A 26407-nucleotide genomic window follows, 5' to 3' on the forward strand; every position below is an offset into this window, starting at 1 on the left:
GCCTTTTAGAAGTCTTTACATAAGTGAAGAGGGTCATTAAGAGACGAACAAGCTTTGAGAGAAAACGTTTTTACATACGACGAACCTACTGTTCCATGTTCAAAGGCATTCTGACCTACTCCGGGGATATCTGACTGGCTGGAACTGTATTGAAGTATCTGGAAGCACAACCCATGATCTTCAACCATACAGAACACACGTTACACACCCCATCGTGAACAACATAATCCTATTTGAAGATCAGGCTACTTGGTGTGAGTTAAGATTAATGAATATTAATTCAAGTACTGGCTCGGACAAATACAGTAGTGTAGTGGTGATAAAGTCAAGATCGAATGTTTGATTTCACTTCAGAAGGAATAAGAAAATAAGGGAGTTATTCTTCATTTGTTTTTTATTGTTTTAGATAATTTTGTGAAATTACTAAATTGAGACTTTTGTATTTTTGTATGTTGAATAATGGATTAGTTTACCATTCTATATATGTGTTCTCCTTTATTTAGTTCTGCAATAAATTATATATTTCATAGAATACAAATCAGTTAAGAAAGTTCGGTCAGAATTGTCCGTAAAATTATTTGTAGAAGTTCACACTGACCTGCATATTTTGCTTGAGTCATATACTTGAGATGAATTGGTTGATTAACTGTCAAAGGAATAGGAGATTCCGGGTTGTGTTGTCATCCACATGAACTGGTTTATAGGTGGAAACCAAACTTACAAGGGCGCACTTGCAATGGAAAATGCTGCTACGACGCTTTAAGCACAAAATGTACGAGTTCAGTTACCATCTAAATTAAGATATTTCTAACACAGTACAAAGCTGCAGTTCTTGACACTCTTTGCGTAACATGCTGACCCCTTTTTGAAACTGAAAATTTCAGATGAAAGAAAAACATTGATTTTGATTAGCAGTAATTATAGGGCCGGGGGGGGGGGGGGGGGGAAAACGGGCTATTTTTTATGATTCCCTCAACTCCATTCTTATTAAACTTGTTTTGATATTTGTGTGCAGTAATTTTGTTTTGGGGTTTAGAAGTCAATGAGATTATATATTGTTTATAAGCAGTAACTTAGATGGTCTATTACATGAAACATCTCATTTGATTAGTATAGAGATTCAAATACAGATCTCACATTAGGCTTTTTCCAAGGGTCCATATTGATTGACCAGAGAATGTGGACATCCCAACACCTTCATTTGTAATTAAAAATTAAGAGAGAGAGAGATGCTACATATATAGGTAGTTTTTACAAACTGGTTTACAAAATGCCAATCGACAAGATTTCATTGAATTTTAAACCAAAAAAAAAAAAAAAGTAGTTAAAGCAGTCAATGAAATTATGCCATCTCAGCAACTATAAATCCTTCTTTACAAAAAATCTGTACGAGTAACATTTGTGAGAAAATAAAATAAAATTATCAAACTCTAATGTTTTCAACCTTTTAGAATAACCCGTAAACAAAGTTACTACAAAGCTGTGACGTTGCTTCAAACACTGTCTTTATGGGGGATACACAACAAAACAAAGAAAGAAAGTTCCCACATGGGATTATCCATTTCATTTTGGGTTAGATAGGAACATGGTTCGAATTATCAAGTTGAAATATTATTTACTACAATCTTGCTACATATACATCTTGATTTACACCCCGACTTATCGAATTTACACTTAGCACAATTTCACTCCATCTTTCACTTCTTACACATTTAATCCAACTATTACAATCTCGCCACATCACCTATCAGTAAAAAATGATGTCAAATACATGTACAAATAGCTTAATTGTATTTACTAATATTAATATCAAATATTGACTCCACATGATAGTTGATGACAATGACAAATTACTATCCTCCCATGTTGAGCTGCATCCAGTCTTTTAGATTCTCCAGCTATACCACGAGTCATTGTTATTCAAATAATTGACCTATTATTCCCTCCATGTACCGCCATGCTCAATTCTTAAATGTTAACTAGAATTTTTCAAATGAGGGTCAGTATAGTAAATTCACTCTTCGCTTGCCTTGTTATCTCTACCAATCAGGGCAATGGTTTTATACATTGTCTGGCCAACCACATTCTCTTAAACTTTTTAGTGTCTACCTCTCTAGATCTTGACAAAAGGCAAAGAGTGGCAGAGAAGGTAATAGATATGGCTACATTTAGAATTCCGAGATTTTTTCTTTTGTATGCTCTTCTGTTTCTCGCGTTAATTCAATCCAGTGTCCATGGCAAAATTTACCAAGTTGGAGATTTAGATGCTTGGGGCATTCCCACTGAATCAAATCCAAATGTCTACTCTAAATGGTCCAAGAATCATGAGTTCAAGATTGGAGATTCCCTCTGTAAGTTGATCAAGTATTTGTATAATGGATTTGTTATTTAGCTTTATCATTTAATTTTGATGATGTTTGTGCAGTTTTCTTGTACCCACCAAGTCAAGATTCTGTCATACAAGTGACAGAAGAATCCTACAATAGCTGCAACTTGAAAGATCCAATCTTGTACATGGATAATGGAAATTCCCTCTTCAATATAACTGCGCCGGGGGAGTTTTACTTGACGAGTGGAGTTGATGGGCACTGCCAAAAATCACAGAAACTACACATTTCTGTGTCTGGAAATGGATCTTATGCTGCAGTTTCGCCGGCGACGTCTGCTCCTTCTCCCTCTTATCCTACTGTTTTTGGGTCGATTCCAGTACAGGCTTCTGCTGCTCCATTGCACAAAATCCCAATTTTGATGTCAGTACTAATTGGATTTTTTGCTTCCCTTCTCTACTTCTAGCAAGATAAATGATATAGCCATGAGCCATCATCTTGTCATGTCATGCTGAGTTTTAATTGCTTCTTAATGTTTTTGTTTTCAACTTTGTTGTATTCTTTGATTTGTAGAAAGATATTATTGAAGGATATATTTTTCTCGAGATTCATATTGTAATTCGCACTTTATTTCTCTTTTCTTTCTCTTTTGGCCTTTCCGAGGAGTCACAACCGACCACCGACATAAAGGGCATGATACCCTATTGAACGAATTATTATTGCAAGTACATCATGAAGGTTTAATTTCATTTGTGGTATCTTTACTTTGATTCGATTCTAAATTGAATCATTATACTTTAATTTGTGTCAATTGGATTACTATGCTTTAATTTCGCCTCAATTTAGAACAATTGATGTTTGGCATGATTGTTACATACTAAAAGACCATTTTTCGTGGCCGTCAAAAATTATCTAAAAAAATTAATACATGAGTTCTTCACACATTAAACTTATGGACTGAAAATAGGAACATGCTATTTGTACACAACCCGTGTACACTCCCCTCACGAGAGGGGAATCCATGCATTATTTTATTGAGCGTGACCCCCACCCCCCCATGTTACAGACGTATCAACCACCCGTGTACAAATATCAAAATCCCTGAAAATACCCAAAAACATAAGATTTTTCTATTGTATCATTCGTCTATGTTATTTTTTGACAGTCACATAGGATGGTCGTTGGCACATAACTATCACATTAGTCTAAATAGAGATAAAATTGAAGTATTATGATCAAATTGACAAAAAATAAAGTATAGTGACTCAATTAGAAATTGGCTCAAAGTACAACGACCACGAACAAAGTTAGCCCTTTTCTTGTAGCTCCCACTTTCTCTCTCTCTCCTCCCAATAAAAATAAATTCCGTGTTTAGTTTTGTAAAATATTAGTTGCTAATATTATAATCTCTCAGGTCATTATCCTGCTTAAATTACACAATTAATTAGTTGGCATCAAAGACTAAAAACTTGCTACTTCAATTAAAGTTTGTTCACCTGTCACAGGCATTGATTATATATAATCTCAAACAAAATCATAAATAATCTGATGCCAAATTACTCGTGATCTTACATAACAGCTAACTAGCTTATCATCTCTGCATCAACATTCATAGGCTTTGCTTCAAATGGATAGGCTGCTGCTGATCCAGCAGGCTCTGCAAATTGACTTCCTGATAATTTTGTTTTACCTTAAAAAAATGGCAAATTGACTTCCTGATAATTTTGTTTCACCTTCAACAAATGGTGTTCTCATTTGAGGAGCAGTAGCTTCCACTTCCATCGGAGCTGCCCTTGGTGGTGATGCTGGCTGCACCTCCACATCAGGGTATGCGGCCTTAAATCTCGCTCGCAGCCCTTCATCTACCAACCGTACTCCTTGCAACTGATTACCAAGTGATATCCACCTGATAATCAACGTGGTTTGATACAGACGTAATCAAGTATCATTTCAGAAGATTTCAAGATTTTTTAAAACTACACTACCAATGGAGGATTGGCGATAGAGCCTGTGTATGATATGTAGGGATGTCAAATGGGCCGAGTGACTCGTCACCTCATGGGCGGCTCGAGCTCGTCAAATGACGAGCCGGAGCCCGAGCCTAGCAGGGGGCTCAATCCCGAGACTCTCATGGGCCAACGGCCCACGAGCCATTTTTTACAAGCCCACGAGCTCAGCTCATCAAAAAATATGTAAATTTAAACAAAAATGTCAAAAATGTGCCCAAAAAAATTACAAAAAATTAAAAAAATCAAGAGCTGGCAAGCGGCTCATGGGCTGGGCTGGCCCTGCAAGCTTGTGGCTCATGGGCTCACGACTCATGGGCCAAGCCAAGCTCAACTTTCACGAGCCATAAGCCCTAGCCGAGCTCGTGGGCTGGCCCGGCCCATTGCTATCCATTGATATGTCTATTGATGATTACATGTCTATATTCGTCGATGAAAAAAGAGAAGGCCGAAGCATTCATATTACAACTGTGCTACCTGCACAGACTCATTTGCACAGAGTTTGTACAGGTGCACACACATGGGGATGGATCCCACATGTGCGGTCCACCCGCATGTGAGAGCCCCTGTACAAGCCCTGTGCAGGGGACTTATTTCTTCAGATTAACTAGAGCAAATATGAATTACATTGAGTCACAGGTTGAAGAAAGCAAATGAAAGGAACGGTGAACCAGTATAGAATCGAAGTACAATAATCTAGAATAGGGATTTTCTTAAAAAGCTATGAAAGGTTCACGGACGCAAAAATGAGGAATTCTCTACTGCTAGAGCAACTATTGCAAATGCTCTTTAGTTATTTTCAATTACCCAACTAATTTCAATACTTCTAACAGAAAAGTTAAAGAATAACAAGAAACATACCCAGCATGTACGTTGTGCATCCTAGCAAACAACTCCAGCTTTCTTGTCCTCGGACTTATCCTTTCTAGCATGGCGTACATCTGCAAAATGTCATGCAACTCTATTAGCAATGCTTATATCAGGAAGTCAGTATTATTTGGAGGATGAAATGATACAAGCGATGCATACAACAGAACCATGGAAGACAGTATCCTCAGTATGTGGAAATCCATAGTGAGCAGACGATCATACGGAAGAAACTACTGAGAGCTCTACTTAATTGCACAATGGAGGTGTACTCACCTCATCTGGTTTACGACTTGTTTCTCGAACTTCAGCAACAATGACATCAGTATCAATATTCCTATTTACTTCTGGGTTGCCCTTCACTCCAACAAGGCAATGCTCCTTGCTGTGGTTGAGCCAATGGCCTGTGCGACCTGTTCTGATAATTCGCTGAAGTTGATTGGTCTTCACCCAGATGATCTCTTCAACACGTTTGTATCCCCAAAGTTCCAAACTACAAGGAAACAAATTCAAGAGAATTAGATGGCAACAGTTTATTTATCATGTAAAAGCAATGGTATCCAGTGACATAATTACATCCCAAGCACTATAAGCTGACTGAGGTGTTGAATCAAGCTAGTACTGACTTCATGCAACAACTCGCATTCTTACAAGACATATAGCAAACCTCAAATTTAATGTGAACAAGGCTTTTTATGGATTCTGTAGAGATATATTTGTGAGCACATTATTAAAATGTGCAGTGACTCGTCCAGCAATATTTTAGGACCATCTTATGGAAGATATCCTTTTCTTTAAAAAAAAAAAAAAATTATGACAGCATCACAGGCAAAAGTGGTATACCATTCGCGTCCAAGCTCCATTGCTCGCCCAGTAACCCAAAGAAATATCAGACCATCAGTCTGCAGTGCAGGAACATTGAGAGTGCGCATCTCATCATCAGCCATTGTCCCATATGGCAATTCCATATGAATATCCCACGGTGGATCAGCCATTATAACTCCAAATTGCCCTAAAATGTCCATTCTAAATGAGCGTATATCACAATTAATCCACTGTGGTTCACCGAGCTCTACTTCTGAACAATAATGAGCCTTCAGCGGCTTTTGGGGAGGCATACTAGCTTGCCCCATCATCACTGGCGATACATCTGGAGTTGAGTCGAGCTCGTAATGGACATACTTGCATGTCTATCATTATTTACAAGTATCAATAATTTGATTCAGCAGACAACCAAAGTAGATCTTCAGAAGAATTACTATATAGATGACAAATTTACCTTCATGTGACGGCAGGTGTCAAGAAAAGAACAATCCCCCAGATTAACATCAGTATGAAGAGCAATTATGCGCCGAAAATGAACCTATCAGGTAGCAGATTCATTAAACATAGTAGTGGAGATCAAGATACTTCTATTTTCTTTCATAGTGTCAAGACCTGGCTGGATAGTATTAGACTTTCTTTTCAGACTATCTACCAGTTATTTAAGCATAAACTGATCCTACACCGACCTTGTCACAAGCAATGAAGGAACCAGACTGACGTCGGCAATCTTCTTTTGTTAATGCCGAACAGTATTCTTTTACTTGGGAACCACCTTTGCTTTTGAACTGAAACAAAAAACCAGAAGCAAGGAGTCAGATCAATATCAAAGTCCAATTACACCACCAAGTAGCCAATATTGCAAGTAAATGCTCCATATGACAACAGATCACCAATGGAATACCGAAGATAACAAAGGATATAGCGATAGTTAAGATCTTGTGGAAACTATAATTGCTACGTAAAGATCAAAGTCAGCAAGTTTGACATTGTATCGTAACTAACTGTTTGTATGTTACAGTAATTCCAAAACCTACCATGAACAACAAGATGTGCAAATCAAATTCGCACACAGGTGACGAAAATGGTATCACAATTGTTCGTGCGTTACAGTAATTACAAAACCTACCATGAACAATAAGATGCGCAAATCAACTTTGCACACAGGCAACAAAAATGAAATCTTCTAAACCATGACAGTCAAATTTGATTAAGAGTCAAATATTTCGAAATTCAAAATAAAATCTTTTTAAAACAAACAGTTACCTTCGCAGCCACAGCAGTTTCTCTAGCAGTTGGTCGGTGAATTAGGTCCAAAAGTTCTTCCCCAGTTTTCGACTTCTGCATTTCCCGGAAACTCTTTTTATTCAATAAAGCCTCGAGATCCTTCATATCATCCTCCTCTGTCCTCGGCTTCTGCAAAGGTGTACTCATTCCCCCGCCTTGCGACCCATTGGGCCCCACTGAAGGCTGCCTATGCATAGGAGGCGGCACTCCGACACCTCTCGGAACACCTATCATTCCCATCCCTCTAGGTCCACCACCACCACCTCTATGCCCCATCATCATCGGCCCTCCCATCCACATCTCCGGCATTCCTCTCCCCATGCCAAAACCCCCTCCACCACTCAAACTCTCTCCAGCCTTTCCCACATCACTAATCCTATTTCCATCATTAGAACTCTCCTCATTCATCTGCTTAATTTCAGGTAACTCTTTTAAAAGCCTAGTCCTGTCGATATTCATCACCATAACCCGTGATTTCCCACTCACAACAAACTCCTCCAACTCCACTCCACCGTTATCCTCAGCCATTGACCTCAACGCCATCTCCACTGCTAAAATCGATCCCGACTCACCGCCCAGTTCCCTAAGAGCCGCCTTCTCAGCCACCGTGGCTGAAGCATCATTCTCCAACTTCCTCGACACTGTAGAGGAATCAATCGGAGTAAACGGAACCCTCTCTATTAAACACACCGCTACCATTGACCTGACCACCGAAAGCGGTCCTCCACTCTCCTCAATCAATGCCCTCTCATTCTCTTTCTCCGAGTGCTTTGCAAGAGAAGCAGAAGGGAGTATTTTAGTGTTCTCGTGGGGCAATTTGGGAATGTGGGGTTTATCAAAACTGGGTTTCGAGGGAAGATTCTTGGGGAGTGGGGTGAAGGGTTTGTTGTTGAAAGTAGAGATGGCTTTGAGAGAAAGATCGAGTGAGGAAACAATATCTGGAACTAGGGTTTGAAGGGAGGCAATAAGATCTAGCTGTGTCGAGTGAATGGTTTCAGCACGGGATTCTAGCTGCTGTTTCATGTCTTTGATTGTTGCAATTGAATCTTCATTGGCTTGGCCAGATTGAGATTCCATCTCTGTTTTCTTCCCCTTTGTCTTCAATTTGCATAGGGTTTTGAGAAATATATATGACTTCGAATGAGACTATAAGCACAGGTCTGTGTTGATTGTTAGGGCTTTGCGATGTATTTTCTGGGGAAAAATTTAAAGCCGAAAATGAAACAGGGAAGATTGTCGTTTGGGTATCGTTACAGAAATATAGGATGTTTGGATTTGTGTTCTACGTTCAATATAACATCGAGGCTAAACTCAATTCGAGATTACGAACCACGGTTTTAGTCATTCCTAACACAAAAAAAATAAAGTGATTTTCATTTTTATGCAAAATCTACAAAAATAAATAAAAGCGCACATATCGACGATTTAAAATTTTAAATGAAGTGTGAAAACTGTTAAAATTTACGAGTTCGTCATAGTTATCATCTTAACCTCAAATTTCATTTCTGACAATAATAAATTAGTGATCAAGTATTTCAAAATAATTCAAACAACATCTTCAGAGTCGTTTCTCCAAAAGGTATATATTTATTTATTTATTTTGAAGATAATCATCAATTTAAGACTGTAGATGATTCACCTTCCTTCTTATTACCGATTTGCCAATCGCTCAATGTTAATTTGCTCGAGAGATTATCACTTCTTCTAAATTTTAGCCTACCCTAAAATCACCTAGCTCCTTCCTTCATGCCAAGTTCAAAGTGAGCCTCTAAGGACCCCTACCCACGTGGATTATGTGGGGCTCAAGTCCAACAAATTTTTTACCTTTTTTCTTTTTTTTTTTTCTCCAAAAATTCTTTAGTTTTGCCCTAGCTCTTATGTCTTTACCTTACGATAGCCCTATTTTCCTCCTCATGTTTCGAATACACAACTCAAGCAAATTTTCCTAAAATCTTTAATTTCAATCTCTATTCTTCAATCCAAATAAATCATTCTTCTTCAATATATAATACGTATTCTCCATTCTTCAATCGGGATATTAAATTTTACAATTTTAATTTTCATGTTGATAATGGTTATATTTTTGATTTTCTCTCATTTTACTTTTCTATTTTATTATTCATAATGGACGGTCTGAGGTTTTGATGTTGCAATTGGTTTTGGCAGAATGTTTGAAATTATAAATTTTGAAATTCTTCCTATAGTTAACAAATTTAAGTAGCAATTCTTATTTTATTTATCATTTTTGTTAAATTTATGGAAAACTATTGGTGACAATTATAGAAGTGAAATTCGTTTGATTTCGTTGGTCATATAATTTTATTTGAACGATGTGTTTGATAATATTGATAATAATGTAACTACAAAACTTTTTCAAATTATGAATACATATAGGCTACCATTGTAATAATGTATTAACTCATTTTCGTTAATGTTATATTGTTTAAAAAAATTAATTATATTTTAATTTTTGATCCCACAATAAAAAATATCTGGCTCTGACACATCTAAAACTTATTTAAAACTTTTCACCATATGAAATTTGGAGACTTATTTTAATTTATTAATATTTTTGTATTCCCAACTCTATATACCGTTGAAATCTTCTCATGTATTAGTTACCACCTAATTAACGCAATTAATCGGACATGAGAACTACCTAAAAGTTTGTTATTAAGACTATTTAATTATTTCTAATAAATTCCAACAATTTTCACCAGAATGATCCATACACTTTCCACAATGAGTAGCTTAAAATGTTAAAATTTATTAAAAGAAATTAGTAAGCAGCATACAACTAATCAGAATCCTCAACCGTTCATTTATACTTTGTGAAAACCGAATTCATTATTTTACACAAATATCAATAATGTAGGAAATTGAAAGGAACCAAAATTCATCAAATTGTTCACAAATTTACATAAATGCTCCGTGTTGAAATCAAAGAAAAGATTAAAGCGGAAGCATATCTTGATCCATAGATGCATGTGTTTGATTGGGTTTTGATCTTCCAATTGTTACGTGATTTCTTTTTTGTTGATGGGGATGCAGAGAACTGTGAATTCACGTGTAATTGGGGACCATGACCCTATAATAAAATAACTGCAATATGGCAGTTATTAATTTTGTATTATTTTAAATTGGCTTCTCATCAATTTAAAATAACATTATCCTGTCTCTACACTTTATTTCTATAACATTTGATACTCATTAGTCTAAAAATAAACTTAATGAATCACTTTATCAACTAAACTTTAAAATAGCACCACACATTTTAATATATAAACATGTGTGGCCCCGTACAATTGGAATTTTTCCAAAAATCTTCCACTAGGCCATACATGTAGTATTATAAATGTGCACAGACTTATGAGCTCAAAATTGTGCTATCGTTATCAATAGTATTTCCAAACAATCTTGTCCATCAATTATATTAATATAGGATTAAAGCATTTTTCGCCACATTTAGCGTGACTAAATCCAACAATGGTCACGTATACCCATACAACCAAATGACATTGATCAATTACAAAAGTGTAGCATGAAAATTACATGTTGTGTGATCCAAACATGTCTATTTCCAACTAATCCAATCTTATTTCTTAGGTGAGATCAATACTGAATATAATAATAGAGTGGAATGAACTGGAAAAATATCCAATCATACAATTATAGCCAAAAATAAACATAAAGCAATGAGAATACAAACTCCCACTAAAACATGATATCTTCAAGAAATACAATACATATATGAACAATGTGCTCATGAAAGACCTTGGGTGACAATCCCTTAGTAAGCAGATCTGGAATTATGGAGTTTGTTCCAATATGCTCTATAAATATATGTCCACCCAGTGACAAAATTTTGCAACCATATTTTATGGTTAGATGCCTCATAGCAACAAACTATGCTGCCATAGTAGAAAAAATTATGAGCGTCTGCTTGGCACTCTTATTGGATATAACTCCTCTAGCTAGCAGATGAATATAGCTTGATATGGATCACCTATTGTCTTGACATTCAGCAAAATCAAAATCGGTGTATCTTATGATCTCTGATTGATTCAATCTGCTATATATGAGCATATAATCCTTTGTTTTCTTTAAATATCTCATAATACTTTTAGCTACCTTCCAATGATCCATCCCAGGATTGCTTAAATATCTGCCTAGCAATTCAACAATGAATACTATGTCTGGATGTGACTCCCAATAGTTTGTGCATGGAAAATCTTTTGCATTTCCTTAGCTTCAAGGTCATTTTGCGAGCATTGTTTGAGAATAAATTTGTCTCCATTAGCGACAGAAGTGTTACCTGGTTTACAATCTTATATGCCAAACCTCTTAAGTATTTACTCTTTTGTGACGATCTAAGAATACCTCTAGAGTGATTCCAATGTATTTGAATCCCTAATACAAAATTACGCATCACCAAGGTCTTTCATCCAAAAATTCTTTGATAAAAATTTCTTGATTTCGTGCAACATGCCTATATCGTTATTAACAAACAGTATGTCATCAACCTACAAAATTAGAAAAATATGCTTACTCCAATTGAACTTGTGATACACACAATCGTCAATGACATTCATCTCAAAACCAAATGAGATAATGACTTGATGAAATATGTGGTACCATTGACGGAAAGCTTGCTTGAGCCCATAGATGGATTTCTTTAACTTGCAAATCATATTCTTCGAGTCTCCTGACACAAAGTTTTCTAGTTACACCATATAGATCGTTTCATGAATGTCGCAATTGAGAAATGTCATCTCAACATCCATGTTATGTAACTTAAGGTCGAAATACGCAACAAGTGTCATAATTGTCCTGAAAGAGTTTCATTGAAACTGGAGAGAGAGTCTCTTTGAAGTCGATGGCTTCCTTCTGGGTAAAGCCTTTTAGCCACAAGACGAGCCTTATATCTTGCCACATTACCATTTGAACCCCTTTTGGTTTTAAAAATAAATTTGCAACCAATGGCTTCACACCTTCGAGTAATGAGACAAGATCCCAAACCTTATTGTTTTGCATAGACTTATATTCTTCATTCAAGGCATCAATCCACTTTTGAAAGTTAGAGCCATGCATGGTCTGATGGAAATTGATTGGATCATCTTCCACCATTCCACTATTTTCGTCATGTTCTTGAAGAAATACTATAAAATCATCCGTAATAGCTTTTTTCCTTTCTCTCATGGATCTCCTTAATGGAATTGGTTCTTGATATTGTTGAGTTTGTACTTTCGATTAATTACCTCATTTTGGATGGGTGTGTCTTCAACATTATCGTGTTAAGGTTCTGGATATACTTCGTGATCAATGATAGGTGTAGGAACCTATACATTGTTAAAAACAATAATAGGTATCGAAGCCGATCCTTCCTCAACTTTTTCCCCAAAGATGATGTCACTAACCTTATTTCTCTCTCCAAACTCAACATCCTCGAAAAATATTGTGGTTCCCATTTCAAAAATTGACTTTAGTGTGAGATCATAAAATTTATAACCCCTAAATCGCTTAGAATAAGTAATAAAATAGCTGCTCACTATTTTGGCGTCCAATTTCTTTTCATGTGGCCTATAAAGCCTAGCCTCAACTGGACATTCCCAAAAATGAAAATGCTTTAGACCAAGCTTTCCGCCTGTCCAAAGCTCATAAAGTTTTTTAGCAGTAGTCTTAATTGGTACTCTGTTCAGAATGTAAACTACGGTCTTTAATACATCTCCCCAGAGTGATTTTAGTAAGGTGAAATAACTAATCATACTTCTTACCATGTCTTTAAGAATCCTGTTTCATCGTTCAGCTACACCATTCCTGTTAGGCGATCCTAGCATGGTGTATTGTGGGATGATTCCACATTCATCTAGGTATTTAGCAAATGGTCCTGGACATTGTTTACCTGGATCGTCATATCTGTCGTAGCACGGTCAGACGTAACGCTCTTTATCATTTTGTTGAATTGATTCTCAATCTCAGTTTTAAAAGTTTTGAACACATTCAGTGACTTAGACTTTTCATGAATAAGATATAGATACCTATAACGTGAGTAATCGTCTATGAATGATGTAAAATATTGTTGATCATTTCAAGAAGCCGTAGTGAATGGCCCATAAATATCCGTGTGTATCAATTCTAAGACGTCCGAAGTTCTGTTAACACCTAATCTCCTTCTTTTGGCCTATTTTCCCTTGATACAGTCAATACATATATCAAAATCTGTAAAGTCAATGAAATCCAAAATACAGTCTGATACAAGTCTTTCAACTCTAGCTTTTGAGATGTGACCTAAGCGTTTGTGCCATAATTTTGTTGAATTCTCTTTATTTAATTTGTGTTTAGTACCATGTGACTCCACATGCAAGATTTCATTATATGATACAATAATATAAAGCAAATATAGGTTATCATATGTAGATAATGAACCAGTACCAATAATATTGGAATCTAATGAAAGACTAAACTAGTTGTTTCCAAATGAACAATAGTATCCAGACTTGTCCAACGAAAAAACAAAAATTAAATTCCGTCTAAAAGACAGTGCAACAAAAGTGTCTTTCAAGTCCAAATAATAACCAGTTCCTAATAATGAACTAAAAGTGCATATTACATCAACTTCCACTAACTTGCTATCATCCACGTAGATGTATCTTTCACAATCACTTGACTTTCGGTAGCTCATGCAACCTTGCATAGAGACACTTATATGAGTAGTAACACCAAAATCTATCCACCAAATGTTTATAGGTGTTGAAACTAAATTATCCTCAAAACAGACCAAAGTAAGAATTGTACCTCTCTTTGTACACCATGCGTGATATTTGGTACAGTCTTTCTTCACATGTCCAGTCTTATTACAAAATAAACAAGTTCCTTTATCTTCCTTTCGTTTCTTTTTGTACCAAACCCTTAAAAGCAGCTTCATATTCCTTATTCTTTTTCTTGCCATTATCTGTCGAAGTGCTTGCCAAGTGAGCACTTCGGTTCTTTCTTGCTTCAACCTTTATTCCTCTTGCACACAATATGAAATGAGCTCGTTTAGAGACCATTTCTCCTTCTTGCGGTTATAACCGACCTTAAATTTATTGAACTTTACGGGAAGTGAGATCAATACCAAATGTATGAGCAAGTCATTAAACAGCTTAAGCTTTAGCCCTTTAAATTTAGAAGCAATGTGAGACATCTCCATGATGTACTCCTTTATGTTCTCCTTGCCTTTATATTTCATTGAAATCAAGCTTTGCAAAAGTGTGCTTGTTTCAAACTTATCGTTTTTCGCGAAATGCTTCTCAATTTCGATGAGGAATTCCTTGATATTAGTATCCCTTCGGATACTGCACCTCTAAAGGCTTCCAGATAATGATCATTTGACTCATGCGATTTGAGCGATTCCACATCTCAAAGTTTCTCTTTTCATCAGGAGAACTTTCTTCCGTAAGAGAAGTAGGTTCCTCAATCCGAAGTGCAAGTTCAAGATCCATATAGCCAAGAACAATCAATATGTTCTTTTTCCAATTCTTGAAGTTTGTCTCATTAAGCATAGGAATAGAATTAACATTAGTAGATATCCTAGTAGTAGATGAATTACGCTCATATCCACATTTAATGAACAATAAATTCAAATGATTGTAAATTCCATCTCAAGGTACCTAGTGCAACATTAATATCAAGTCTTTGGATAGTAATATTAATTGTAAGTGGTACTCTCAGTACAATGATCAAATATTGACAATAATTCGTGTCAAATAATAAACCCATCTTTGGATTGATTTATTATTCATATAGAAACCTTATAATTTTCACACATTTCCCATCGCAACTGTGTATGTAATTCTGCCAAGTATTAACCTACCTTTGACTGACTAATACCCTCATGAAGAAACACACACGCAACATCTAAACATCCCAAACAAATCAATCTACACAAGAAAGGTCACTTTGTGGTGACATATTGTTTCAATTAGTTTATTCAAAATGCTAGATAACCTTAATTTATCATAAATGATTTACCAAATTATTTGAATTTGAATGTCCCACATAATTAAATCTCAATTATACCTCTTAAAAGAGTCCTTAGTACCAAAATTTGAGAAAGAGAATCACTAATTTTGCATCATTAGATGCTTTTAAAAACTTTAGGGACCTAAGGGTTAATAATTCAAAACTTTAAGGGTCAAAATTTGAAAAAATTAAAACTTTGGGGGCCAATTTTAATTAATTATAAACATTGAGGGCTTTAATTACAAAATTCAAAACCTTAATGGCCTAAATTAAATAATTTTCAAACTTTAGGGGCTGAATTATTAAATCCATAACCTCCAACTTGAATGGATTCCAAACTTTAGGGACTAAAATTTAAATTCTTATTTAATAAAAAATAACTAACCCTAATCTTAAATTGCAAGTAAGGGCCTGAGATTATTGAAATTACAGCTCAGGCCGCTTTCCCAAAATCCATCCCAGCATCGGTGATCGGTGTCGATCGCCAGTGTCTCTCTTTCTCCTTAATTAATGACACCAGCGATCAGGGGCGGAGCCCCATTAGGTCCAGTGCAAGCAGATGCTCGCACTGAACTTTTGGGCTCCAGTAGGCCCAAAACAATTTTTTTTTTTGTTTAGGTAAAGCCTGGTTAATTAAAAAGGCCCAATTTCCAGCAGTCCATGGGCCGTTTACTGACCCAACCCGACATCTTGAATCAATTAACCCATTTACGTTCAATTCATACCCATTACCAAACCCTTGCAACTTGAATCGCATCTCTCTCAACCGGTCGACCCTCCGCCATCGTCGCTTCTCGTCAGTCGCCAATCGCTACTCCAACTCGCAGGCGCCGACTAGCGACTTCTAGATTGACAGTTCCAGATGTCCAGTCTACCGCCAGTTGCTGCGACGCCGCTTGCCACTGCGTCTGTCGGCCCAAGCTGCCCAACGAAAAAACTGATTCACTGGAGATTGGAAAAACCCGAAGCCGGAGCCCAGAAGAACGAAGAACTAAGAAGGTGATTGAAGGTTACCTTACTTACCTAATGTATATTTCAGTGAAGATGGAGTGTGGAAAATTCTGAAAATTGAAAATTGTATTTACGGTTCTGCTTAATTTATGAATGTTACTGGTTAATTATTGATGGGTCTCATGGGTTTATATTTCTATCGTGGAATGGAAATGTTGTTACTCTGTTAGGTGTAGAGAAATTGATTACGTTCAACTTTCTAATTCCAATTGAAGACTTGAAGTTAAGATCTGAATTTAAAAATTGAGTCCCCTGGAAAGAAGATAGTAACAAATTTTCAGATTTTGGCATTTGTGAAGTTAGATTGTCATCAATTTTTGGATCATAATAAATTCAGAAATGTAATTTGTTGAATTTTTTTGACAGACTTCTCTAGTTCAGGCAGTTCTCCATATATTTCTCGAACGGTGCTGCACTCACTCATTAAACCATTCCAATTTTCAGGTACTGAATCACTTAATGTGAAATTGTGAATTGCACTGCAAATTGAAATTGTGAAATTGTGAATTTATGATCTTTTTGTCATTATGAATTATTCTCACTCACTTCAAGTAATAATTTGATATCAAATGTTTAAATCTAGATATCAAATTAATAGATACTTTCAATGAAAAAGGAACGTAGATAGTGTTGATGAGGGGGTATCGAATAATGTGGAGTTTGATGTCACAAAACTTCCAACTGATCCTAGTCTAAGGATACCCATTTTAGATTACAATGCTAACATCCGAGATGAAATTCGAAGAGCATATATGTTAAAGGGTCCTTGTCAGCCCCAAGATCATGACTTTCCAAAATGATAATTTGGAGTAACAATTAGACGATTCAATCCTTCGTGGTTTAAAGAGTTCGGTAGTTGGTTGGAGTACAGTGTAGAGAAGGATGTTGCTTATTGTTTGTATTGTTATCTTTTTAGAACAAGTTCTGGAAAGCAAGGTGGAGGTGAGTCTTTTGTTGGCGAAGGTTTTACATATTGGAAAGATAAAAAAATGCTTCATACTCATGTAAGACTTCATGATAGTGCACATAATCAAGCTCGTATTAAGTGTGAAGTGTTGATGAATCAAGAGCAACACATTCAATCAGTTTTCTACAAACAGTCAGAACAAGCAAGAAATACATATGTTACATGCCTTAATGCATCCATTGATTGTGTTCGAGTTCTTTTGCGACAAGGGCACTCATTTTGAGGTCATGATGAATCTGAGGATTCTTCCAATCCAAGTAACTTCTTAGCACAATTGCAATTTTTTGCTGCTCATAATGAAGTTATCAATGCCGTCACATTGGGAAATGCTTCTCACAATTGCAAATTGACATCACCTGATGTTCAAAAGGATATAGTAAATCCTTGTGCGATTGAAACGATCAATGTTATTATCAAAGATGTTGGCGACTCACTATTTTCTATTCTAGTTGATGAATCTTGTGATGTGTCAATGAAAGAGAAAATGTCTATTGTTTTATGTTATGTAGACAGTAGTGGGCATGTCAATAAACGCTTCATAGGGATCGAATATGTTACAAGTACCACGGCTCTATCACTTAAGGCTACAATTGATAAGGTATTTTCTAGATATAACTTGAGTATGTCTAGATTGAGAGGACAAGGTTATGATGGAGCAAGTAATATGCAAGGTAAGTTTAATGGTCTGAAAACACTCATTTTGAAGGAGAGTCCATGTGCCTTTTACATTCACTATTTTGCTCATCAACTCCAACTTGCGCTCGTGGCTGTGGAAAAGAAGAACATCCCTATTACTAACTTCTTTCGTGTGGTTGGGAACGTGATAAATACTGTTGGAACATCTTCCAAACGTTGTGATCTTCTTCGAGAAAAACAATTAGACTTTATTGTTGAGGCATTGGAAAAAGGTGAGATTTTAAGTGGACGGGGACTTAATCAAGAAACGACCCTTCAGCGCTCTGGTGATACACGATGGAGTTCACACTAAGATTCTTTGTCAGCTTGCTTGCCATGTTCTCTTCTGTTTTAGATGTACTTGCAATGATTGTTGAAGATGAATCTTATTCTTGTGATCAAAGATCTGATGCAACAAATTTATTGGAGTTGATACAAAGATTTGATTTTGCATTTAATTTAAAGTTGATGAGAAGTGTGTTGGGGATGTCAAATGAACTGTTAAAGGTATTGCAAAGAAAAGATCAAGATATTGTGAATGCAATGCAATTGGTGAGATTGTACAAACGACGACTCTAAATAATGAGAGACGAAGGGTGGGACTCCTTTTTGGAAGAAGTATGTTCTTTTTTTCAACAACATTACATTCATGTACCCAACATGGATGATATGTTTGTATGCCTTGCAATTCGTGGTCGCCCTCAGCGTAATTCTCCAGAAATTACAAATTTACATCATTATCGAGTAGATTTGTTCTACTCTATCATCGATTTACAACTTCAAGAATTGAATGATCGTTTCTCGGAGGTAAATACAGAGTTACTCCTTTGTGTAGCTTGTTTGTGCCCACAAGATTCATTTTCTTCTTTTGACAAGAAAAGCTTGATTAGACTTGCTGAGTTTTATCCATTAGATTTCTCTGCAGTAGATGGCATTGTACTTAGTGATCAACTTAAGACTTATATTTTTGACATGCGCTCTAACAAAGAATTTGAAGGGTTGAATAGCCTTGGTGATCTTGCGGAGAAGTTGGTCTTCACAAAGAAAGATAAGGTATATCCATTGGTTTATAGACTTTTGACTTTAGCATTGATTTTACCGGTTGCTACCGCTACTGTGGAGAGAGTTTTTTCTGCAATGAATATCGTAAAGAATAGATTGCGCAATCGGATGGGTGATCAGTGAATGAATGATAACACTATTGTTTATGTAGAGAAAGATATATTTTTGAAGCTCGATAATGAAGTTATTGTACGACGATATCAAAATATAAAAACTCGCAAGGAACAAGTTTAATATATAAATTATGTCGTTTTTAGTATTGTTGTAATATTATTTTATTTTTTTATCATCATTAAATCTATGACCAAAACATTGAAGTTTGACGTCGAAAAATGATGCTCGCACTGAACATAAATCCTGGCTCCACCCCTGCCAGCGACCGGCCCTGTACCTAGCATCGCCGGTGGCACATTGTAGCGCCGATAGAAATGGTTTTCAATTTTTTTTAAACTAAAAATGAGAACCATAAACTGAAACTTCAAAACTTCAATTCAAATCTTAAAAAATAACCATAAATAATATGTTAAACAATTTTCAAATTCAACACAAACAAGTCCTAAATTGTTAAATTTGAAAATTCTCAAAATATTGCAGTAATTAAATTCCATATAATCATATGATAGAAGATCAAAAATAAATCAAAATACATAATTGTAACAACTATAATTCTTACAATTTCTCACAGATTTAACAATGAAATGCTCTGATACCAGTTGTAGGAAATTGAAAGGAACCAAAATTCATCAAATCCTTTCACAAATTTATATAAATGCTCCGTGTTGAAATCAAAGAGAAGGTTGAAGCGGAATCGTACCTTGATCCATAGATGCATGTGCTTTGATCTTCCAATTGTTACGTGATTTCTTGAAATATTTTTCACTGTTGATGGGGATGTAGAGAATTGTGAATTCACGTGCAATTGAGGACTATGACCCCATAATAAAATAACTGCAATATGGCAGTTATTAATTTTGTGCTATTTCAAATTTGCCCCTCATCAAATTACAATAACATTCTCCGATCTCTACACTTCATTCCGATAACATTTAATACCTATTATTCTAAAAATAAAGTTAATGAATCACTTTATCAACTAAACTTTAAAAGAGCATCATACATTTTAATATATAAACATGTGTGGCCCTATACGTTGGAATTTTTCCAACAAATAATGCATCTCACCAAGAGGCAAGAGAATTATAAATAATCAAGAAGATCAATATGTCAATTCAAATTCTAGTAGAATTTCTGTTTTCACCTTGAGGATCATAGGAGAATTAAGAAAAATGGAAGATCGATCTGCAAATGATACAAAATTCAGTTCTTTGTTCAAGTTTCATTATTCCTCTTCGTAACATTACATACATTTATTTGCAGTATCTAAACTTGACAAGAATGATTATAATAAAAATGTATCCTACTTAAATTTTGAGGTTATCAAACTCAAAGAAACTTCATCTGTGAGGATACCCCTTAACGATGATCCCTCTCTCCTTGCTCTCACCGTTCGAATGTGGTTGTTAGGCACCATGTCTTGTGTCCTTTTGTCATTTCTCAATAAGTTTTTCTGGTCCCGGACTAAGTCGTTAACTATAATTGCAATCTTTGTTCAGAATTCCGTTCTTCTTTTAGGCCAACTCATGGCTGCCAATGTCAAACGACGTGTTTTCTTCAAAGGGACTTGTTGGGAATTCACATTGAATCCAAGTCCATTCAATATCAAATAACATGTTCTTATTTCTGTTTTTGCAAATTCTGGTGCTAGGATTGTCTCAGCCATTAAGGTGGTTACTGCCATCAAGGTTTTTTACAAGAAGAAAATTATATTCTTTGTTTCCCTGATTGTGGTCATAACAACTAAGGTTAGTCATTATCTTTTCTGCTTGGTTGTTGCGTTTTTACTATTGCAAGTATAGGATATCGAACAAGTAATATAATGAATCTGTGAGTCCGGATTATAATTCCCACAAGGACTATACATTAGAACTTAATTTACTTTCCCTCTAACTGCTATTCGACAAAAGCAAATAAAGATTTGTATGTTTTAAGTTTTAATTTAAATGCGTAACAATATGTGGATGCACACAAAGATTGGTTTAGGTATTAACTAATGAACAAATATTATGGTAGAATAATTTCACCTATTGATTACATTTACTTCTTAAATCAAGATTCATATCTAATGTGGTGTTCGGTCGAATTCTCTTATTATATTCAATTTACCCCTCTCTAGTTTTCATTAAGCCTATTTAACTAATTCAATTCCATATCTTTATGTGAATCAAGTTTAGTTAAAAAAATTATTTGTTATAGGAATTAACCTATGGCTGCAATAATTAGTATTGGTATTTCTATACGTTATACCAATTTATCGAATTTTACTACATGGTCTAAATCCTAAACTTATTTCTCGATTTGCAAAAGATTCAAAAATCATTAAATTAATGATCAAGTATTTTAATGCATTAAATTCATAGTAAAATCAACACATGAAAAAAAAATAAAGAACAAAAATCTTAATTAAAAGACATAAAGGGTCTCAAGTAAGTTACATTATTTGCCCTAACAAGAATTTTAGATATTCATAATAGAGGAAGAAAATCAAATAACAATAATGGCTTCTATTGAATTTGCTTTCTAATTCTCAATTTATGTTCTTGCCTCTCAATGCATGGAATCCCCTACAAAAATGTGGAAAAATTGTATATATAGTTGCATCCACGTTTGTTTTGAAAGTATGATTTTTATGGATTTCAAAATGGGCCAAAAAGTGCCCTAGATGTAATCAGGCGGCGCCGTGGCTTTGTTTTGGTAGTGCCTCGACACCATGATGGTGGCGTCCGGGTGAAGAATTAGCTCTGCACTTTCTTTACTATTTTTATCATAATTTTCTCACCCAATATCCAATTGAAACAATTCAAGTTGGGTTGTAAAGCTAACTCAAAGGGCTACAAATTTTTTAAAATAGCTTTTTCCAATTCAAATGTTTAATAGGTCAAAAATGGGTTTCAATCTTGAGTAGAAAATTTGGAACCCGTGTGCAATTAAAAATCAACATAATGTCCATATTTTGATTATATTTCACTCCTTTTACTTCTAATTGCATCCAATTGACCTCAAGCATTCTCGTATATTCATCATGAGGTTCAACACAATTTTTGAGTATTTACACTTTGATCCCCAAACTTTGAATTTTACCCCTGTTTTTGCCAATTTCCGCTTCTTCGTGTGGCACCTTGGCGCCACTCGTCCAATCTATATTGTGCTTTGCCTCTTTTGCCCTTTTATCTACAATTTCTTTTCAATCCATGCCAATAGCTTTATTTGATGAATTTTTTCGTATCTTTTACCATCTCAACAATCCTATAGAACAACTCTAATAAACACATTAAAAACATTCACTATTTGCAAAATCTAGCTCATAATCAAGTTAAAATTGGCATAAACTCATGAGTAAAATACACTCGTCATTGGTTCTTCTGTACTAGATCCTAATGCCTATTCATGAGAGCAATGGTGATGAAAACAACTAAATTTCAACACAAGAGCTTAGTTCACTCGTCACTGCAAGTTTTAAATATGGAACAAAAGGGTGATCTCACTCCTGTAATGTCTCTTTCAAAAATATGGTCCCGTAGAAATTCTTTACATATTATAGGAACATTAGGGGAATTCGTGGTTTAGGAATAAGTGTATATTATGATTAGGCTCTAGGCAGCCTGACAGAACATACGGTATTAAATCGCAGGCTCTGGGGTTTGGATTGGCTGGTATATTCAGTAGGTATCTTGTGGAGCCTGCAGCAAATTGGTGGCCTGACAATTTAGTCCAAGTCTCGTTCCTTAGGGAAGTCCATAGAGCACATTATGTTAACAATCATTCAGGTATTATATACATCCATTCCTGTGTTGGGCTCTAAAACTCAAAATATGCTGTTGCAGAGCTTTGCACGAAAAAGAAGAACGGACTAAGAGAGGATTGAAGCGTTTTCGGTTCTTTATAATTTCCTTTATCTGCGGCTTTGCTTACTATGTCTTTCCTGGCTATATTTTTGAAATGTTAATTCCCGTGCTACTGGCTAGATATCTATAAAGCCACAACCTTTCCTATATTTTCCAGTGGTCTCTTCACAACAAAAGGCAAGATTTATAACATTATAATTGATTCTGATTTTCACCTTGATGCCACTGCCTATGAGCGAGAAGGGCCTCAATACCTCAGTACATTTTTTCCAGTGACATATTGGATTTGTTTTGCAGCATTTTCTGCTACTACTATGCACGTACTTCTTTTCCATGGAAGGTACTGATTGGTTATTCAAGGCATTTATCATTTGCCTTATACTTTGGTTTCAATACTTGCATGACAGTGATTATAATAAAAAAATGCAGAGAACTAAGGGTATGTTTGATTCACTTCCAATTCCATGTTCCATTTTCCACTTTTGTTGGTGTTTGATAGGCATTTATTTCTTGGCAATTGGAATTCCATTTTTGCTTCACAGGGTGACCATTTCTTGCTTTTCATTGAATTTGTTTTCCCAGGGAAATGGAATTCCAGATTTTTTATATTTTAAATTTTTTTTGGCAATGGAAACAAATTTTAAGAATTATTGTAAAAAATATTTTCCTTTAATTGACAATTTCCATGTAAAACAAAGTCAAACAAACATCAAAAAATAAATTATTTTCTTGAATTTTATTTTTTATTTTTTTACAATGGAAACAAATTTAATCCCCAATACCAGTAAAATCTATCCATTTAATTGACAATTTTCTTATAAAACAAAGCTAAATGAACACCAAAAAACACTTTGATTTCAACATTTTCCACGTGAAAAATTATACCAATCAAATACAATAATTTACAATTTTCAGGCAAATAATTTCTAGGCAATTCAATTCTCTAGAATTCGTTGCAATCAAAAGTTTTAGACAGAAAACAAAAAGTGTATACACAAAATTGATGAGCAAATACAAGCAAGTTTCTGAGTGGTGGTTTTGGTTCATTCTTGTAACAAATATTGGATTTACTCTTTTTCCCTGTGAATATTACAAGGATCTACTTCAAATGCCGTGGTGGATCTTCATACTAGCATAATACCATTGCTATTTTCTTCACCCTTCCTATTGAGATATTGACTGCTGTCACTAACCAAGTAAAGCAATCCTCTTCGATGTTCTAAACATCACTTCATTTCTGAAGATTGTTTACATCTATCCTTAAGCTCGATGTTCTTGCAAATGACAGGCACCATATATATGATCATGATTCTTGAGTATATAATTGAATATACTTATCCAGGATATCCAGTGGCTAACACGGGCTTTAAAGTTTACGGTTACGTATGCATTGATGACTCAAGCTGTTACTTTCCTCCAAGACTTCAAGCTTGGCCACTACATGAAAATTCCACCAAGAACAATGTTCATTGCACAGGTCAGTTTTACCCAGACAGTTTCCTGGTTCTCAAGACTACAATATATCGGATCCAATCGCTGATTAATAATTGCCCATGTAGTTAGTCGTGAGTATCATTGCTTGTTTTTTCTACTTGGGCACTGCTGCCACTTAATGGTGGTTAATGGAGACAATCCCTGACATCTGTGAGACGACATCCTCGCAGAGTATATGGACATGCCATACTGACCGTGTGTTTTACGATGCGTCTATCATGGGGCGTCCAATAGGCCCTCGTCATACTTTTGGAGATGAAGGAGTTTATGGGTCGATTAATTGGTTCTTCCTTGGTGATGCAATTGCTCCTCTTCTTCTCTGGTTTGCTCGCAAGGCCTTTCCTAGCAAACAGTGGATCAAATTCATAAACATGACAATCTTAATAGGTGTTGTTGGAATGATGCCACAAGCTACTGCAGTTAACTACACAACTTGGATAATAGTTGGATTCTTGTCTGGCTATGTAGCATATAGATGCAGGCCAGATTTGGGGAAGAGATACAACTACATCCTTTCTGGTGCATTAGATGCTGGTCTGGCCTTTATGGGGGTGCTTTTGTACGTTTGCCTTGGCATGGAGAATAGCCTCTATTGGTGGGGCAATGACCTTGATAGCTGTCCTTATGCTTCCTGCCCAACGGTTAAAGAAGTTGTAGTTGAAGGCTGCCCACTGGTCTATTAAATTAGCTTGAACAGAAGTCTTGCCTGGCCCTGACTAGAGGAAATGGCATTTTCTTTGCTTCAGTAATTGGGATACCGTATTTTTAATATCTGCTTCGTAGATTCTTCATCAGACAAAATTTTTCGAAGTACACAAGGAAACATTCATGACCTAAGAATCAAATGTTTTATACAAAGTTGTATCGCGCTCGAGTGGCATCGTGTGGTATTATTATGAGTACTGCATTACTATTTCTTTCTGCTTCTCCCAAAGCTTGAATTGTATCAGTGAGAGGGAAAAAATTTGTTTGTCAATGACCATCTAGTCGATGATGTTTATTGTTGTTTCATTATGTGCTTATTACTCGTTTATTGAAGGGGAGCTGGGCATCTTAAGTATGGTCATTAGGCAGACCACTGAGTACCGCTAAAAAGGAAAAACGAACTGATTATTACTGTTGGTTGTTTTTGGCTTATCGAAATATTACTACTGTTGCGGAAACTCTCTCAAAAGGATCTTCAAACGGTGATTTTCCAGGCTCAGTCCAACGTACCTTTCTCTACCAACAACCAATCCACACGGCTCCAAACCACAACCAAATTGATTCACCTTGGTTGCTATACAATCTTACCCACGTAGGACAAGAAGGGATGATGATTTATCGCCACAAAGGCTAGGAGAAGACACCACAAAGGTATACTATGAAAGAACTACCAATTGCACACGTTATACAAGCGTTTTGGACACTTCTGGACACCTTTTTCTCACACAAAAGGAGGGCAGCCGAGATTCACTAGTTTCTTCTCTCAAAATCACACAATCATCATCACAAAGAGGCTAGGGTTATATTCATATATATACTCTAGGGTTAGGCTTTAAGTTGGGCCACTAAAGGGGTAAGCGGGCCAAGATTCAAGCCATCCATAAGGAATACAATTGAGCCGGGTGTAGCTCATGGACTTGGTTGTTGGACTTATTTCATTCATCGGCCTATGCCTATGAAATAATATTAACCCACGTTAACATCATAGCCCGGAATTTATTGGGTATCAAAAACCCAACAAATCTCCACCTTGATGCCCAATAAATCTGCAAGCAATCAAAACACACAGTTAACACTTGCATAATCAGGGTAGCCAATAAAATTGGATCACAGACCTTACCTCGTGTTTCCAACTTGAAACACATACCATACCTGCTCCATGTACTCACTGGGGCTAAGGTCAAAAAACACCCAAGTAGAAGCAAATATTTAACAGTGAAC

The 26407-nt window shown here is 35.8% G+C and overlaps 4 protein-coding genes and 1 pseudogene across 6 annotated transcripts; 4 read left to right on the forward strand and 1 right to left on the reverse strand.

Annotated features, from left to right (window-relative positions):
* The first annotated feature begins 2027 nt into the window (after window positions 1-2027).
* On the forward strand, window positions 2028-2932 carry LOC111375710 (mavicyanin). The gene is made up of 2 exons (XM_022998575.1): window positions 2028-2351; window positions 2426-2932. The coding sequence occupies exons 1-2, from the start codon at window positions 2159-2161 to the stop codon at window positions 2791-2793; spliced, it is 561 nt and encodes a 186-aa protein (XP_022854343.1). The 5' UTR covers window positions 2028-2158; the 3' UTR covers window positions 2794-2932.
* A 765-nt stretch (window positions 2933-3697) lies between these two features.
* On the reverse strand, window positions 3698-8570 carry LOC111375721 (N6-adenosine-methyltransferase MT-A70-like). The gene is made up of 8 exons (XM_022998585.1): window positions 7289-8570; window positions 6712-6810; window positions 6480-6563; window positions 6044-6390; window positions 5477-5693; window positions 5195-5274; window positions 4034-4233; window positions 3698-3990 (listed from the first exon to the last, which is right to left on the reverse strand). The coding sequence occupies exons 1-8, from the start codon at window positions 8384-8386 to the stop codon at window positions 3911-3913; spliced, it is 2205 nt and encodes a 734-aa protein (XP_022854353.1). The 5' UTR covers window positions 8387-8570; the 3' UTR covers window positions 3698-3910.
* A 7602-nt stretch (window positions 8571-16172) lies between these two features.
* On the forward strand, window positions 16173-18542 carry LOC111375732 (zinc finger MYM-type protein 1-like). Its single transcript, XM_022998600.1, has 4 exons — window positions 16173-16309; window positions 17238-17473; window positions 17591-18250; window positions 18319-18542. Exons 1-4 carry the CDS (start codon window positions 16173-16175, stop codon window positions 18540-18542), a joined length of 1257 nt encoding a protein of 418 aa, XP_022854368.1.
* Window positions 18543-18623: 81 nt separating this feature from the next.
* LOC111375733 lies at window positions 18624-24210 on the forward strand (annotated as a pseudogene).
* LOC111375722 (oligopeptide transporter 7-like) lies at window positions 23091-25492 on the forward strand. 3 transcript variants are annotated; one of them, XM_022998586.1, is made up of 3 exons: window positions 23091-23327; window positions 24084-24464; window positions 24652-25492. In XM_022998586.1, exons 2-3 carry the CDS (start codon window positions 24381-24383, stop codon window positions 25162-25164), a joined length of 597 nt encoding a protein of 198 aa, XP_022854354.1. In that variant the 5' UTR covers window positions 23091-23327; window positions 24084-24380; the 3' UTR covers window positions 25165-25492. The 3 variants fall into 3 exon arrangements, with proteins under 3 accessions (XP_022854354.1, XP_022854356.1, XP_022854357.1); XM_022998588.1 differs by having other exon boundaries at window positions 24276-24464; XM_022998589.1 differs by having other exon boundaries at window positions 24330-24464.
* Window positions 25493-26407: the final 915 nt, after the last annotated feature.

The sequence above is a fragment of the Olea europaea genome, unplaced genomic scaffold (genome assembly GCF_002742605.1).
Source record: "Olea europaea var. sylvestris unplaced genomic scaffold, O_europaea_v1 scaffold1406, whole genome shotgun sequence".
Classification (NCBI taxonomy): Eukaryota; Viridiplantae; Streptophyta; class Magnoliopsida; order Lamiales; family Oleaceae; genus Olea; species Olea europaea.

Bases quoted from the DNA above. Each gene is read 5' to 3' on its own strand.
- LOC111375710 (XM_022998575.1), top strand. From the start codon at position 2,159: ATGGCTACATTTAGAATTCCGAGATTTTTTCTTTTGTATGCTCTTCTG. The intron at 2,352-2,425 runs GTAAGTTGATCA...ATGTTTGTGCAG, and splicing joins CAAGATTGGAGATTCCCTCT to TTTTCTTGTACCCACCAAGT.
- LOC111375721 (XM_022998585.1), bottom strand. From the start codon at position 8,386: ATGGAATCTCAATCTGGCCAAGCCAATGAAGATTCAATTGCAACAATC. The intron at 5,694-6,043 runs GTATACCACTTT...GTTTCCTTGTAG, and splicing joins ATGGAGCTTGGACGCGAATG to TTTGGAACTTTGGGGATACA. The intron at 4,234-5,194 runs GTATGTTTCTTG...GTTGATTATCAG, and splicing joins ATGCACAACGTACATGCTGG to GTGGATATCACTTGGTAATC.
- LOC111375732 (XM_022998600.1), top strand. From the start codon at position 16,173: ATGTCCAGTCTACCGCCAGTTGCTGCGACGCCGCTTGCCACTGCGTCT. The intron at 16,310-17,237 runs GTGATTGAAGGT...TTATCTTTTTAG, and splicing joins AAGAACGAAGAACTAAGAAG to AACAAGTTCTGGAAAGCAAG. The intron at 17,474-17,590 runs GTGTTCGAGTTC...CTCATAATGAAG, and splicing joins CCTTAATGCATCCATTGATT to TTATCAATGCCGTCACATTG.
- LOC111375722 (XM_022998586.1), top strand. From the start codon at position 24,381: ATGACTCAAGCTGTTACTTTCCTCCAAGACTTCAAGCTTGGCCACTAC. The intron at 24,465-24,651 runs GTCAGTTTTACC...ACATCCTCGCAG, and splicing joins GAACAATGTTCATTGCACAG to AGTATATGGACATGCCATAC.